Raw genomic sequence first — 17,953 nt, 5'->3', positions numbered from 1 at the left:
TTGTTCGTCATGGCTAGACAACCATTTTCAGGTCTTGTCATAGATTTTCAAGTAGATTTAAGTTAAAACTATAACTCGGCCACTGCTGAAAGGTGCCTTCATCTCCCAGTGCCTGGTGGAAAGCAGACTGAAGCAGGTTTTCCTTTAGGATTTTGCCTGTGCTTCCATGTATTTTCTTTATCCTGAAAAACTCCAGCCCTTAACGATTACAAGCACACCCATAACATGATGCAGCCACCACTATACTTGAGCTTGAAAATATGGAGAGTGGTGCTCAGTAATGCGTTATTGGATTTGCCCCAAACATAACACTGTATTCAGGACATTTTTTGCATTATTACTTTAGTGCCTTGTTGCAAACAGGATGCATGTTTTGGAATATTTGTAGTCTGCACAGGATTCTTACTTTTCACTCTGTCAATTAAATTAGTATTGTGGAGTAACTACAATGTTGTTCTAGCTTCAGTTTTCTCATATCACAACCATTAAACTCTGTAACTGTTTTAAAGTCACCATTGGCCTCATGGTGAAATCCTTTAGCGGTTTCCTTCCTCTCCGGCAACTTAGAAAGGACTCCGGTATCTTTGTAGTGACTGGGTGTATTTATACACCATCCAAAGTGTAATTATTAACTTCATCGTGTCAAAGCCCTTATTTGCAGGTCATTGGAAAACCTCCCTGGTCTTTGTGGTTGAAACTGTGCTTAAAATTCACTGCTCGACTGATGGACCTTACAGATAATTGTATGTGTGGGGTAGAGAGATGAGGTAGTCATTCAAAAATCATATTAAAACACTATTATTTTGACACAGAGGGAATCTTTGCAACTTATGTGACTTGTACAGCAAATTTGAACTCCTAGACTTATTTAGGCTTGCCATTACAAAAGGCTTGAATACTAATTTGTAATATTTTGAAAAATATAATTCCACTTTGACATTATGGTGAATTGTATGTAGGCCTGTGACAACAAAAAAAATACATTTAATCCATTTTAAATTCAGGCTGTGACACATTTTGAAAAAGTCATAGGGTGTGAATACTTTCTAAAGGCACTGTATCTCTGTCAACATCAGCTGAATATTCCAGGAATGTTTTTAGAACCACTTCTATTGCTCCAACATTTTATTACTGAGGTATGTTCAGGGAACGTTATTAGAACCATCAAGTTATAATGTTGCATTATAATGCAACCATTGTAGGAATATTCCCGGCTTATTGTTATTTATGGGTGTTTTGAATAACATATTCATCAACATTAGCATAACATTTCTGCAATGTTTCCTCAGAACCACTTCTATTGCTCCCACATGTCGTTGAGGCAGTATGTTCTAAGAACAATACCGGAACATTGTGAGAACCTTAGTGTGAGAACCTTAGTTGAATGTTCTGTGATAGTTTTTACAGATGTTGTGAACAACATTTTAGTGAATGTTAGTAGAACATTCCGAGGATATTTCAAACATTTTCTTCAAAAAAAAAGTATTTGGTGATCAAAAGTCTTCTTGGAATGTTTGTGGGATGTTATCATCCTAATGTTCTCACACCCTGACTAGAACTTAATTGGAATGTTAGCTAATGTTCTGGGAAGGTTCCCGGTTTGCTGGAATGTTTGTTGTTATCAAAACACATAATTGGCTGGTTAGGCCTATACGGGACCTTAATTTGACTTGGGTAATTGTCTCAATATCATATAATTGTTTTCAATTAAAATGATCAAAAAGAAACAAAAATAGGTCCTTAGCAAAGAGACATTTCTCAAGCAAGAATTTAGCTAGGACTGTTTTGAAGTGGTCTGAATGGGGAAGGGAAAACTGAGAACTAGCTGTTATTGGCAGAGAAGTTCAGAACTATTTTTTTCTTAATTATAAACGTTAGAAGCCTTATTAAACCTCAAATACATTATAAGATCATCTATAGTAAATACTGCAGCAGGGGTTTTCAAATCTTACCCTACGACAGGGGTGTCAAACTCAATCCCATTGAGGGCCGAGTGTCTGCAGGTTTTTGTTTCTTCCTTTCAATTAAGACCTAGACAACCAGGGGAGGGGAGTTCCTTACTAATTAGTGACCTTAATTCATCAATCAAGTATAAAGATGGACCGAAAACCCGTAGACACTCGGCCCTCCATGGAATGAGTTTGACGCATGTGCCCTACAAGGTCCAGACCACTGCCGTTTTCTATTCTACCTGATAATTCATTGCACACATCTGGTGTTCCAGCTATTGATCTAGCATCCCCGCCAGCAGTAGTGACCGCGATACATTTCTGTTATGAAGGGGGCAGGAAGGTGGATATTGATCACAGTACAGGCCTATGGCACAGACCCTGCTGAATGTTCAGAGAACTGTACTGCTCCATTGTGAGGCTAATTAACTTAACACTCTCCAAAGGTACTGCATTTAACTAGACTCTGACTTCCACTCTTCTCTGCTCTCCCATGCATGCACAGATCTGTGCCTCCTGCAGAGTGCAATAAAAATGTCTCAAAAGAAGAATGAAACCCGATTTGTGCTTAATTGTAAAAAAAAATATTCGACCAATCAGAGAAATTAAGATTTTGTGGGTGCATAACTCTAAGCAGTTAGCCAGATACATTGTTCTGCATTCCCAATCATAACTATAGTATACAGTATTGGTCTAAAGTGTGGAAGAATTTTCCACTAGCTTCCGAGGTACGCTATACTATAGATTTACAGCTAGACATTTGTTATGAGTATAAACACTAGCTGGTAGTTATCACCTGTATACAAGAGACAAAGTGGTTGAGTGAGTTTTGCAGGACACCACAGCGATAAAAAAATCTTCAAATGTATACCTTTTCCAAATTTCAATAACATAAGTTAACTAGCTTGTAATGACGAATCATAGACATTTGTACTGGCCTTGGTGGCAACAAACCACTGACCTGAGCTGCATGTTACTGTCTGCACTGTGCCGCCATCTAGAGTTATGTTCTTCATAACAGACGCATTATTGATGAATTGACAGGGCTCATGAAAACCAAGCCTATTTGGCAATAATGTTCTTTATTGACACATACCACTGTGCAATAAACACGTTTCAGATTTTGTAAAGACAGCAAGAAAGAAACTAATCAAACTTGTGTAAAATTTCAAAAGGAGAGACAGCAACTGTCTCAAAAGCATAATGAGCATAAACATTTATACCATTAGATTAAAAGGCATCACACAGAGTTAATGCAGAAATAGTGTTTGTTATTCAATAAACCACTTAGCTTGATACAAAAACAACTACATTGTAAAATAAATGTAAATATTTGGTCTAAATGTAAGGTACATGAGAACAATTAAAAAGAATACGCAGCAGTAACCTAAAACTAAAATATTTTGAGATGCCAAAATAACAAAGATTCAAAAGTTTTTCAATATTATGTCTACTAATCTCTGATGCGACACCATTGCTAGAGTATAAGGAACATAGAATCCAGGTGAAATCCTTATCTATAAAATAAAACCACCAGAGAGAAAGTATACTTTTACATTCCCCAGAAAGAAAACCAAATAATGTCACTCAAACAGAAGGGGGGACTTACAAAGAGTCACTGACAACAATCAAAACGAAACAGGTGGGATTTCAGGAGTCGTTTCTGAAAGACACTCATGGGGGTGTCCACTGAGAGTTGACTAGCAACAACTGGAACCTAAAAGACACTCACCATCAGTGCCCACTAAATTTGCCTAAGAAGAGGCAAACTAAAAGAAAAACCCACATCAAACTTAAAGACAGGACGCAAACCAAAAACGTGGAGCATTCGCCCAACAATTTGTAATGAGATGTTCAATGAAGAAGGTATCCACATACTTTTGGTCCTGAGCTGCCCCTCAGTCCGGAGCTGCCTCTCAGTCCGGAGGAGTTTGTTTAGTGGAGTGGGGCCCTTTAGTAGGGTTGCCAGTCCTAGGTTGGCGGCGAGGGTCACCGTTCCTAGGAGGACACTAAAGCGGACAAAGACTATGGTGGAGTGGGGTCCACGTCCTGGGGGGGGGGGGTTACTGTCACGTTCTGACCATAGTTATTTTGTGTTTTCTTTGTTTTAGTGTTGATCAGGACGTGAGCTGAGTGGGCATTCTATGTTGTATGTCTAGTTTGTCTATTTCTATGTTTGACCTGATATGGTTCTCAATCAGAGGCAGGTGTTAGTCATTGTCTCTGATTGGGAACCATATTTAGGTAGCCTGTTTTGTGTTGGGTTTTGTGGGTGGTTGTCTTCTGTCTCTATGTACCAGATAGGACTGGTTTCACATTTGTTGTTTTGTAATTTGAAGTGTTCAGTTTGGATTATTATTATTATTATTAAATAAGATGAACACTAACCACGCTGCGCTTTGGTCCTCTCCTTCAACAGAAGAAAACCGTTACAATGACGAGCAGATTCGCCTTCGTACATTTATTTAGCATCTCCCATGTAGGGTTTTCCAAAATGCTTCCAACTTAAAGTCAATGGCTTTAATTTTAGAAGCCTGTGTGTTCATGCAACTTTATCGTCAGGTGGATGTCAGTGACAGACAACTCTACCACAAAAGTGTATTTTGAACACTCAAATGTCTAGGCACAGCAGAGCTTCAGAGTAGGTGACTAAAGCGACTACCATACTCATAGGAAACAAGATCCCGGATGGGCCCCCTCTGTGTTACTTTGCCCAGCAAGATAAAAACAAATAGTCGCTCAAACAGAAAGGGAACTAACAGAGTCACTGACTACAATCAAAACGAAACGGGTGGGATTTTAGGAGTCGGATATGAAAGAAACTCATGGGGGTGTCCACTGAAAGTTGACTAGCAACAACTGGAACCTAAAAGACACCCACCATCAGTGCCCACTAAATTTGCCTAAGAAGAAAAACCAACACCAAACTTAAAAACAGGACGCAAACCAACAAAGTAGAGCAAAACAAAAAAACATAAGATCAGATAAAGTATTGTTTGTCTAGAACTCAACTAAGGAGCCCAAATTAGAGGTGTTAAACCTTTACCTCTTTCAAGACCACTGGTGCACTGAGCCACCCACTCTTATATAGCACCTGGGCCAGCACAGGTGAAACACCTTCCCACTAACAAGATGGCAACCAGCACAGGTGCAACACATACTGACTAATGAGGTGACACCAATCGGCACGCCCTACGTGCTTAAGTCCAACCTCAAAACATAAATGGAAAAAACAAAGCCTGTAACAATACCAGACTACTAAGAGTACTGTTCACCACTGTATTGTAAAATTCTACAGAGGCTAAAATAATTTGAGCCATCCTCCCATTGCTAGGGCAACAGAGAAGCAATGTGACATGTTCATTTTTTTTACAGCATATTCAAAATGATAAAACAAACCAAACAACTTGTTATAGCTTAACAAAATTGTATAAGGCATGATCAGAGCCATGATTATCTTTTTAATCTGCTATTGTGGTTTGTGTAATTGTAGAAAAATATATGCTTGTCATCATAAACATAATTTACTAATTGTAATTTGTGAAAACAAAATGCTGTTTGTCAAACAAACAGGCACAAAATACACTCTTAATAGCTCACTAAATGTGAATAGGATCTTGTTTTATATCAAAAGAGAGTAAACACACCTCTAAAATATATATTTTGTGCATTTGTAAATTATACTCAACCTGGTTTGGTGATATTCTCTATGATATTTTGGGGGGTATCTTCATCAAATATTGATCATGCAAAAAAATGATTTTTTTTTGATACAGGACACAAGGCCAGTGGCAAAGTTATCTACACTTAGTCACTATACCAAATTGATCTTATAGATAGATGGGTTAGCTGACAACGTCACAAATTACGCACCCGTGTCGATGGGGCAGAAGTCTGTGTGTTGTTATGATTCTGGACGGTCAGATAGCTAGCAACAATGACAAGAAGCTTGTTTTAGATCATTGTGTATTGATACCATGTCTTGTTTTGAGGTGTTTTACTCTTTTCACGTCTATGCTAATATGGCTAAAATTACAAATGTAACAATGTATTTGAGAGACAACAAGTGCTCATTGTGCAAATGTATTTATGTTTTCAATAAAGATTTGGAGAGGAAATATAGTTTAAATGTTGTCAACAATCCTTTGATTTTAAGTCAACCTGACTGTTTTGCTCCACAGTTGCGCATGCATTGGTTTTGTTGCTAAACAACCCACCCGTCTATATATTTCTGTGACCCCTCAAAAGACACCCCATTGTAAATTCAGTCGTATAGTCCAAAGCCACTTCCAATGTCATTGGATCTTTTAGTGACAAAAGGCACTCCTGGTAATGCTGAGCTCCAATTGTCATTGTTGCAAACAAACATGACATACGACAAAGGCCCAGACTGTGGCAGAGCAATTCAAATAGAAAACTTCAACCAGAACCCTTAAGACTTCAATGATACCATGTGTAATATAGTGTAATAAAGCAGATGAATAATGACAGAACCCTCGTCTTTCCCTGCTAACAGATGTCATGGCCACTGGTGGAAAAGGTACACAATTGTCATACTTGAGTAAAAGTAAAGATACCTTAATAGAAAATGACTCAAGGCAAAGTCACCTAGTGAAATCCTACTTGAGTAAACATCTAAAAGTATTTGGTTTTAAATATACTTAAGTATCAAAAGTAAATGTAATTGTTAAAATATACTTTAGTATCAACATTTAAAGAAAAAGTATAAATAATAAAAAATTCCTTATATTAAGCAAACCAGATGGCACCGATTTAATTAATTTTTAATTTATGGATAGCCAGGGGCACGCATCAACACATCATTTGCAAATTAAGCATGTGTTTAGTGAGTCCGCCAGATCAGAGGCAGTAAGGATTACCAGGGATGTTCTCTTGATAAGTGTGGGAACTAGACCATTTTCCTGTCCTGCTAAGCATTCAAAAGGTAACGAGAACTTTTGGGTGTCAGGGAAAATGTATGTATCTTTAGGAATGTAGTCAAAGTTGTCAAAGTAACGCAAAGCACAGATACCCAAAAAACAACATAAGTATTTTTACTTAAGTACTTTACACTACTGGTCATGGCAACACTGCAGTGGTTCCCCTCCTTACAGTTATCAGTAAAAGGCACACCATATAACCGCCATACATCTAATTGCATATTATCTTTCTAGGAGAGGAATAAATATCACATGCATGTTTCTATATTAGACCAGCCTGGTGTTTGTTCAGTCAATCACTGAGTTCACTATTCACATGAGCCTCAAATGAACCTCACGGTGTGAATAAAAACTTTGAAACAGCCACAAGATGGCAATGTTGGTTCAAAGAGGTACTCTGCCAAAGATCTATCTGGACCATTGAGGTCATGGAATTCAAAATCAAATTGGGAGACAAAATATGTTATGTCCAGGGGGAGAGGTGTTGGTTGAAGAGATTACCAGAGGGACAAGGGTAAAATACGTAAATATGCTATTTACATAAACTGTAAACTACCTAACAACCCACACCTCCCCATACCAATAGAGCACTCACAGTCACACTGACTCACGCACGCAAGCACTTAGACATACTGGCTGTGGTTACAGAGGAGTGATGATAGACAAGAAAACAGACTCCGGTGTGTCTTCGCTCTGCTCCTCTGGTAGATGGTTGACAGGATCCAACTCTATTGTAGGAGTCACAGCTGTTTTTATTCTCTGGGGGCACATAGAATATATAGAAGAACAGGTTAAGAATCACATAAATAATTTAATTTCTTATGGTGTCTGCTGATGCCCGGACTGCACTTTTGTTATTTATATGACTGTCATGTGGGATAAAACGTACAGTATCAGTACAATGTGTGTGCGCAGTCTGGTCTCGTATACTATACGTAACATAGAAATAGTAAATCCAGGGCATTCAAATGAGTATGATATGTTACGCTTGGCATGGTTACATTAGACAGATGGTTACTTAAGGCAAAAACTAAAGTAGTGTGGTTGATTGGGAGGACAGGTTGGCATATAACGCAAACGTCTAGCAACCCAAAGGTTGCGAGTTCGAGTTTCATCATGGACAACTTTAGCATTTTGGACTTTTCAACTGATTAGCATGTTAGCTAACCCTAACCCCTACCTTTTATCCTAACTCCTAAACTTAAACCTACCCCTAGCCTAGCTAACTTTAGCCAGCTAGCTACGTTAGCCACCTAGCTTGAATTTCAAATCACTTTATTTGTCACATGCGCCGAATACAACAAGTGTCGACTTTACCATGAAATGCTTACTTATAAGCCCTTAACCAACAGTGCAGTTTAAGAAGAGTTAAGAAAATATTTACCAAGTAGACTAAAATAAAAAGTAATAATAAAAAGTAACACAATAAGAATAACGAGGCTATATACCGGGAGCACCAGTACCGAGTCAGTGTGCGGTGGTACAGGTTAGTTGAGGTCATTTGTACATGTAGGTAGGGCTGAAGTGACTATGCATAGATAATAAACAGCGAGTAGCAGCAATGTACAAAAGGGAGGGTGGTGTCAATGTAAATTGTCCAGTGGAAATTTGATTAATTGTTCAGCAGTCTTATGGCTTGGGGGTAGAAGCTGTTGAGGAGCCTTTTGATCCTAGACTGGCGCTCCGGTACCGCTTGCCGTGCGGTAGCAGAGAAAACAGTCTATAACTTGGGTGACTGGAGTCTCTGACAATTTTATGGGCTTTCCTCTGTCACCGCCTATTATATAGGTCCTGGATGGCAGGAAGCTTGGCCCCAGTGATGTACTGGGCCATTCGCTCTACCCTCTGTAGTGCCTTACAGTCAGATGGCGAGCAGTTGCCATACCAGGCGGTGATGCAACCGGTCAGGATGCTCTCAATGGTGCAGCTGTGGAACCTTTTGAGGATCTGGGGACCCATGCCAAATCTTTTCAGTCTCCCGAGGGGGAAAGGTTTTGTTGTGCCCTCTTCACAACTGTCTTGGTTTGTAACATATTGTACGTTTTGCAAATTTCTAACATATAATACGAATTGTAATTCGTAACATATTATACGAAATGAGCTTTGGACATCCACAAATTAATACATACCATACGAAACGTAATATATCATACTAAATGGTGTGTCTCGGATTTTGGTACAGAATAATAAGAAATGGTCTGAGACCAGGATGGGGTGTTTGTGTGTAATACGAATACAATGCATGTATGTATAATACGAATACAATGCATGTATATATAATACGAATACAATTCTAATACGAATACAATTCGTATTATACATGCATACATACACACACACATACATACATACACACACACATACATACATACATACATACATACTAGTATATAAGCAGAGTATGTATGCATGATGCTACAACAGAATCTGTGAGCTATATTTATGTAAGTATCAGTATGGGTGTTTGTTTTGGTTTACTGAAAGAATGCTCACCTGCAGCAGTGAGCCCTTATTTCTGCAGATCTCTTGCAGGGCTCCCAGTGGAATCCACACGATGGAGACCAGGGAGATTCCCCAGCCCACCACCTCTGCCCAGACAGGGTATGTGTATGACTTCCCATAGCGAGCTGGCGTGTACTGGATGATGCTGGAGATCAGAATGCACTGCAGGGGAGGATAGGAGAGGCAAACAATCTCACTTTAACTCACATGGAGCAGGTTAGACTTGGATGAAACCTCTAAGCCTTACGACAATCACTACTACAACGACTACAAAAAGTAAAACACCACAAATAGAAAATACATTAAATCCACATCACCATCATAATTATGCTAATTGTACTCCTCCTCATCGTCAGCCAGCCAAAACACTCACCAGGACCAGCACAGGGGAGAAGACCATCCAGCAGGAGCGGAAATAGATGTTGGGAGCCTTTCCCAACATTCTCTTGATCATGATGGTCATCCGACGCAGTCCTGTAAAAACACATTGCATTATATACTTAAATTAACTTCGAGACATACAGTACATACTGTATATAGAGCAAAGTGTATGTGGATACATGCTTGTCGAACATCTCATTCCAAAATCATGGGCATTAATATGGGTATCCCCTTTGCTGCTATAACAGCTTACACTCTTCTGGGAAGGCTTTCCACTAGTTGTTGGAACATTGCTACTTGCTTCCATTCAGTCATAAGACCATTAGTGAGGTCGGGCACTGATGTCGGGCGATTCGGCCTTGCTTGCAATCGGCATTCCAATTCATCCCAAAGGTGTTCGATGGAGTTGAGGTCAGGGCCCTGTGCAGGCAGGTCAAGTTCTTCTACACTGATCTCGACAAACCTTTTTTTATGGACCTCACTTTTTGCACGGGGGTATTGTCATGCTGAAACAGGAAAGGGCCTTCCCCAAACTGTTACCACAAAATTGGAAGCACGGAATTGTCTAGAATGTCATTGTATGCTGTAGAGTTAAGATTTCCCTTCACTGGAACTAAGGGGCCATGCCCGAACCATGAAAGACAGCCCAGACCATTATTCCTCATCCACCAAACTTTACAGTTGGCACTATGCATTAGGGCAGGTAGCATTCTCCTGGCATCCGTCAAACCCAGATTCATCCATCGGCCTGCCAGATGGTGAAGCGTGATGAATCTCTCCAGAGAATGCGTATCCACTGCTCCAACACTTGGCATTGCGTATGGTGATCTTAGGCTTGTGTGCGGCTGCTCGGCCATGGAAACCCATTTCATGAAGCTCCCAACGAACAGTTCTTGTGCTAACGTTGCTTACAGAGGCAGTTTGGAACTCGGTAGTGAGTGTCGCAACCGAAGACAGACGTTTTTTACGCGCTTCAGCACTCGGCGGTCTAGTTCTGTCAGCATGTGTGTTTTCCCATTTCGTGGCTGAGACATTGACAAACTGACTTGTTGGAAAGTTGGCATCCTATGATGGTACCACAATGAAAGTCACTGAGCTCTTCAATAAGGCCATTCTACTGCCAATATTTGTCTCTAACAATTGTATGGCTATGTGCTTGATTTTATACACCGGCCAGCAACAGGTGTGGCTGAAATAGCAGAATCCACACATTTGAAGGGGTATCCACATACCTTTGTATATATAGTGTATTTTTCTTGTATAAATAAAGTCCTCTAAGATCTAACTCATAATCAGGATGTTACGTGTAATCAAATACTGTAAGACCAAAATCCTTTCGAGGCTGTTGAATGTCATCAATAAGGGTAGAGAAGGGGCTGGGTATTACCGAAAACCCAGCAGACAGCGATGACTTCAAAGAAGGACAGGAACATGAGCGACACCACAGCAGTGTAGTGGTCCATCAGCTGGAACACATACATGCCCCCCTGTGGAGACAGTCGTTTTAGTCGTGTACGGATAAAAACCAAAATACAGTGCCTTCGGAAATTATTCAGACCCCTTGACTTTTTCCACACTTTGTTACATTACAGCCTTATTCTAAAATGGATTAAATAAAAGCATTTCCTCAGCAATCTAGACACAATACCCCATAATGACAACACGAAAACAGGTTTTTAGAAATGTTTGCAAATGTATGAAACATAAGTAAATAAGGTATTCTGTTTATTAAGTATTCAGACCCTTTGCTATGAGACTCGAAATTGAGCTCAGGTATTGGTATTTGTATTTATTATGGATCCCCATTAGCTGCTTATAGGCAATTTATACCATTTTTAAAAACATTACAATACATTCACAGATTTCACAACACACCGTGTGCCCAAAGGCCCCTACTCCACCACTACCACATATCTTCAGTACTAAATCCATGTGTATGTATAGTGCGTATGTTATATACATACTTTGAGTAAAGCCAGTGTCAGTGGCATGCCGTTAGTAAACATTTTAAAAAGCAAGGGGCCTAAACAGCTACCCTGGGGAATTCCTGATTCTAACTGGATTATATCTGAGAGGCTTCCATTAAAGAACACCCTCTGTGTTCTGTTAGACAAATAACTCATTATCCACATTATAGCAAGGCGTGTAAAGCCATAACACATACGTTTTTACAGCAGCAGACTATGATCGATAATGTCAAAAGCTGCACTGAAGTCTAACAAGCCCCCAATAATTTTATCATCAGTCATTTGTGTAATTGCTGTGCTTGTTGAGTGTCCTTCCCTATAGCATGCTGAAATTCTGTTGTCAATTTGTTTACTGTGAAATAGCATTGTATCTGGTCAAACACAATTTTTTCCAAATGTTTACTAAGATTTGCATCATGTTTCCATTGATCATCCTTGAGATGTTCCTACAACTTGATTGGAGTCCACCTGTGGTAAATTGATTGGGCATGATTTGAAAAGGCACACACCTGTCTATATAAAAGGTCCTACAGTTGACAGTGCACGTCAGAGCAAAAACCAAGCCATGAGGTCGAAGGAATTGTCTGTAGAGCTCAGAGACAGGATTGTGTTGAGGCACAGATCTGGGAAAGGGTCCCAAGAACACAGTGGCCTCCATCATTCTTAAATGGAAGAAGTTTGGAACCCCCAAGACTCTTCCTAGTGCTGGCCGCTCGGCCAAACTGAGCAATCGGGGGAGAAGGGCCTTGGTCAGGGAGGTGACCAAGAACCCGGTGGTCACTCTGACAGAGCTCCAGAGTTCCTCTGTAAAGATGGGAGAACCTTCCAAAAGGACAAACATCTCTGCAGCACTCCACCAATCAGGCCTTTATGGTAGAGTGGCCAGACGGAAACTACTCCTCAGTAAAAGGCACATGCCGGCCCACTTGGAGTTTGCCAAAAGCCACCCAAAGACTCTCAGACCATGAGAAACAAGATTCTCTGGTCTGATGAAACCAAGTTTGAACTCTTTGGCCTGAATGCAAAGCGTCACGTTTGGAGGAAACCTGGCACCATCCCTACGGTGAAGCATGGTGGTGGCAGCCTCATGCTATGGGGATGTTTTTCAGGGGCAGGGACTGGGAGACTAGTTAGGATCGAGAAAAGATGAACAAAGCAAAGTACAGAGAGATCCTTAATGAAAACCTGCTCAGGACCTCAGACTGGGGCGAAGGTTCACCTTCCAACAGGACAACGACCCTATGCACACAGCCAACGCAGGAGTCACTTCAGGACAAGTCTCTGAATGTCCTTGAGTGGCCCAGCCAGAGCCCGGACTTGAACCCAATGGAACATCTCTGGAGAGATCTGAAAATATCTGTGCAGTGACGCTTCCCTTCCAACCGGAGAGCTTGAGAGGATCTGCAGAGATGAATAGGAGAATCTACCCAAATATAGGTGTGCCAAGCTTGTAGCATCATACCGAAGAAGACTTGAGGATGTTATCGCTGCCAAAGATGCTTCAACAAAGTACTGAGTAAAGGGTCTGAATACTTATGTAAATGTGATAGTTTTTTTATTTGTAATACATTTGCAAACATTTCTAAAAACCTATTTTTGCTTTGTCATTATGGGGTCTTGTGTGCAGATTGATGGGGGGGGGGGGATCATTTAATCCATTTTAAAATAAGGCTGTAAAGTAGCAAAATGTGGAAAAAGTCAAGGGGTCTGAATACTTCCCAAAGGCACTGTAAACAGGTCCAATCATGTTCATACAGTCTACGTCAGAGAAAGAGAGAGGAGGAGGGGTGGGGATTACCCCATGAATAGTAATTATATCTGACAGGATTACCTTACCTTAGTGATGTGAGGAATGCCTAGAAGGAAGCCCATAACACAGACGGCCAGAACGATGACCTCCTGTCTCTTCAGGACACGCAGCACCTTAGGGCCGAAGCCATCTATTATGGACGTCACCGCCACCTCCACCATGGCAAACTGCAGTGCACAGTACAGCACAGTGGACATTTACACTGTGGGTGTGGTGTGGGTAGTGTGATGTAAATACAGCAAATGTTGATCGCTCTCTCACTCAGTTTAGAGGTAGAATTGGTTCCTGTGGATTCTGTTCTCTATTTGCTATTAAAAAAAACAATAAAATGCACAAGCACCGCCTGTACCAGAATTTGGTTGAGTGGTAACACTGCCAACTCCAGAGTACATGCGCAGTCAGGGTTAAATTCCTTGGTCAGGCATTTCTACACTTCCTTTCTTCCCTCCTCTGTCTCGTTCTCTCCTACCATGAATCAACATTTTAAAAAGGTATTGTAATTGTTCATGAGCCAAAATGTTGTATGTGTCTAACCTGGCTGTCCAGTCCCAGACAGAGAAGCATGAAGAAGAATAGAGGAGCCCACAACTGTGGCAGAGGCATAGTGGAGAAGACCTCTGGATACACCACAAACACCAAGCCAGGACCTGTGGCATGAAAACACAAACATACCATAGAATGGTACTTTGTTGAGAACATTTTAGAGATAAATGACACCAGTGGTTATTCTCAACTTAAACAAGGAAGTCAAAGCATTCAATAATAAAACAAGGTACATGGGACACCTTTTCCACCCTCAAAACACTTCAATAATTTATGCAGTTGACCACATCCGTAACTTGACCTAACAAAAAACATTAGAGCACAGAAGTGCTCTTCATACAATCATGAAGGGAATGAAACCGAGACAGATCATATAGAATGTCCTGAACACCTCACAATCACCTGACTGTATACAGCCATTACTTCACAGTCACAGAACAAACTATCTAGTCAATAATTTGAGAGCTAGGGACTAAGGTTCTCTGCATTTTTGTCAAAATGTAGTTGTTGACATAGCCTTGTTCTATTCAATGTACTTTACCTATTTAGTACTCTAAATAGCCCAATTTATGTTGTTACGTTCAAACGAATACATGATCAAAAATGGCTGACATCACTCAAACTAGTGAGGGTTTGGAACTTTAAAGCCAATTATCTCAATTTCCTCTTTTTGCAAATAGAACCTTAAAGAGTCCCAAGCTCTTGAATTTCCATACACCAGATGTCAGTCGGTGTAGAATTGTCAGTCAGCAGTGAGACAATTGTGTGTTTCAAAGCCGGTATCTGAGACCATATGTGGGACTGAGCCAAGCCTGAGCAGGTGGTCATAAGCAGTGCCTGGCAGGCACACTGGTTAATCCCTACTTTACTTTCTCCAAAGGTCCTAATTCACCGTGTGAACAATTACACGTTTTGCTGTTTCACCTGAAGTTCACCTTAAGATAATCCAAGTTTAATTCACCATTCATTTCAATTAGATAGCTCTATCTACAGTGAATTCTGAAAATATTCAGACACCTTCACTTTATTACGTTACAGCCTTGTTCTAAAAATGTATTATATTATATCATGTATCTGAACTCAATTTGACTTCTATGGGTATCATTCCCAGGAGTTCACAATATGTGTATACTTCAAAGTGACATGGGTCATGTTTGACCTCCTTCCATACATACCCACTAAACATCTGTCAATGATGGGAGGAGTTGTTTGGTCAACCTATTGACTATTACAAATTAACACTATTCAAGGTATTTACAAACTTAGTGCTGAAATAAATGTGATGAATCATGATGCCCTGGACCATGAGAGGAAGTTTTAGGAGATAACCCATCAATTAGACATTTAATAGCTACTCTGGAAATAAAAGTCATATAAGTTGATCAGTGGCAGTCAGTGCAGTTTTACATGAGGGAGGACTTTTTTTTTTAATGAGCATGGCTTTATTTCTATTACAGCATTTGGATGATTGTCATTCATATTCCATTAACCCAGTTCAATGTAACGACGATAGGTTTAGGTTACCACATGATTCTAACATTTTCCCTATACCCATCATGAGGATGCTACAACCTAGCCTATGAATGTTCAACTATTGTCTTGCTCTCTCTTTGAGTCAAATACTCACCACATTTTATGCACTGCACTGCAGTGCTAGCTGTGATGTATGCTTTCAGTACTAGATTCATTCTCTGATCCTTTGATTGGGTGGACAACATGTCAGTTCATGCTGCAAGAGCACTGATAGGTTGGAGAATGTCCTCCGGAGGTTGTCATAATTACTGTGCAAGTCTATGGAAGGGGGTGAGAACCATGAGCCTCCTAGGTTTTGTATTGAAGTCAATGTACCCAGAGGATGGAAGCTAGCTGTCCTCTGGCTACACCATGGTGCTACCCTACAGAGTGCTGTGGAGGCTACTGTCAACCTTATTTGCAAAATAGTGTGTTTTTGTCAATTATTTGGTGACGTGATTATATTTAGTATAGTTTTATCTAAAAAGGATAACTTTTTGAATGTTTAAAAAATATATATTTTTAATGAAATTCACTGTGGAGTACGGTCCTCCCCTTCCTCCTCTGAGGAGCCTCCACTGAAGTAGATGGATGAACAGCAATCAAATAAGTCCCACTTAAACAGGAAGTACTTACCATCTGTGGCGATGTTGTCCACTGGGAGGTTGTGGACATGAGCCATGTAGCCGATTGCTGAGAATATCACAAAGCCAGCCAGGATACTGGTGGCCGAGTTAGCTAAAGAGACAATCAATGTGTCCCTAGGGGAGGACAAGAAAACAAACACAACAGTCAGACTGATGGGATTTCTCAGAGTCAAGTGGATCTCTAAGGAGAACACTTAGCTCTGAGGGCTAAAACTAGCCATTTGGTTTGAAGGACAGTCTGTGGTGAGTAACTACAGTAACTGGCCAGGGACAAGCAACATGGTTGGTTGCTTCTGAGGAGTAACCAAGCACTTGTGTAACAACCAGTTCCACTGAGGCTTTACGCCTTCGTCAAAGCTAATAGTGTTCTCAATTCTGAAATACCATTTTAGTCTGCAAAACAACATCCTCATTGCACATGCTACGTCTATTTAGCTATTCTCACAGAACTAAGATAGAATAACACTGATTTGAACTAGATATGACTTTAAAAGGAGGAGCAGCAGTGCCTCCCTTAGAAGAATGTATGGAGGGGTTTTAGACATTGATAACATTACATGCTCACACAGGGATCTTTTGTGTTTACATTTTTTATTGATACCAATCATGGGAAACAGCACTACAGTGTACAATGGCACATTTTTAAGGTCACAATTCGGGAATGTATTAACGGATCTGTGGATGTGCAAAATATGGTGGGACTGTGAGAAGACACAGTTAACTACTCTTAGTCACCATGAGAGGCAGCAGTGGGACGTCTTCGTGGTTGCCAAGGGAAAATCAGGCTTCCCCCAAAAATTGACTTTTTTTTAATGAAAAATAAAACAAATGTATATTTCGTCTCTGTGTTTCATAATTTTCTCTCAATTCACAAGAGGCTGAATGTATCTCACCGGAGAAAGCATCCGAGCGAGTGAAACAGCTTCCCTCGGTCTCTGTATGTGTAGCGCATCTTTCTGATGCCATCTGGTCAAAATTAGTATGATATTGATGCCGCCGTAGCATTGAATTCAAGGGAAGCCAGTGAGCATTTGGCCTCTGTTGATATTTTTCTTCATACAATAGCCATTCAGCGTTGAGCCAAACTGAGTGAGATCAACTGTGAATAGTCCTGGCGCACAACAAAAAAAAGTATCAAGGGAAGGATTTGGCTTCGCGCCAAACGTAATTTGACAACAAAAAAATTGAATTGATGCTTTACGTTGTGTTGTTGTCCTCCGGTGGCTAGCTAGCTAGCTAGGTAAAATTGTCCTTTTACTAAATTAGCCATGAACGGAGATTTGGACTTGTGGTTTTACTTACGTAATTCTCCGTACTGGCCAATGATTATAACAACGATTCTGATCCAACCATAAATTCATACATTGTGCCTCTGGCTTGAGAGGATGGAAGTTCAATATGTAGCTAGACGTAGTAGGCTAATGTTAACTAGCAAGTAGTTTAGCCAGGTACCTTAGGACAACACAAACTAAAAGTGTGTACTGTATGACAGCGTCAAAAACCGTTTCAGCAACATGAGAGAGGAGGATGGCATTGGCGTTTCTCTACAAGTAGGTTGAGTCAACATGTTTTTTCTACTTACGCATGCACACACACACACAAATCAGTACCACATGATATTTAGCTTACGTTGAATAGACTAAATAGTTTTTGGAATCTTTTAGTTGTCACTGTATTTATTAGACTAAGCAGAGGTGATTTA

General features: G+C 40.3%; 1 protein-coding gene across 1 annotated transcript in view; it reads right to left on the bottom strand.

Moving 5' to 3' along the window:
- Positions 1 to 6,978: 6,978 nt before the first annotated feature.
- LOC139412024 (sodium- and chloride-dependent GABA transporter ine-like) overlaps positions 6,979 to 17,953 on the bottom strand; it is a 51,258-nt gene continuing 40,283 nt past the window's right edge. The window contains exons 7-13 of the mRNA XM_071158807.1: positions 16,241 to 16,365; positions 14,084 to 14,196; positions 13,576 to 13,716; positions 11,160 to 11,259; positions 9,765 to 9,865; positions 9,383 to 9,553; positions 6,979 to 7,648 (exon numbers count right to left, since the gene is read on the bottom strand). Of these exons, the coding sequence (XP_071014908.1) occupies positions 7,532 to 7,648; positions 9,383 to 9,553; positions 9,765 to 9,865; positions 11,160 to 11,259; positions 13,576 to 13,716; positions 14,084 to 14,196; positions 16,241 to 16,365 (868 nt within the window). The 3' untranslated portion in view covers positions 6,979 to 7,531. The remainder of the gene's footprint in view (positions 7,649 to 9,382; positions 9,554 to 9,764; positions 9,866 to 11,159; positions 11,260 to 13,575; positions 13,717 to 14,083; positions 14,197 to 16,240; positions 16,366 to 17,953) is intronic.

The sequence above is a fragment of the Oncorhynchus clarkii genome, chromosome 6 (assembly GCF_045791955.1).
Source record: "Oncorhynchus clarkii lewisi isolate Uvic-CL-2024 chromosome 6, UVic_Ocla_1.0, whole genome shotgun sequence".
In the NCBI taxonomy this organism is placed as follows: domain Eukaryota; kingdom Metazoa; phylum Chordata; class Actinopteri; order Salmoniformes; family Salmonidae; genus Oncorhynchus; species Oncorhynchus clarkii.
The sequence above is the reverse complement of the archived record's forward strand: the minus strand, read 5'-3'. Positions and strand labels throughout refer to the sequence as shown.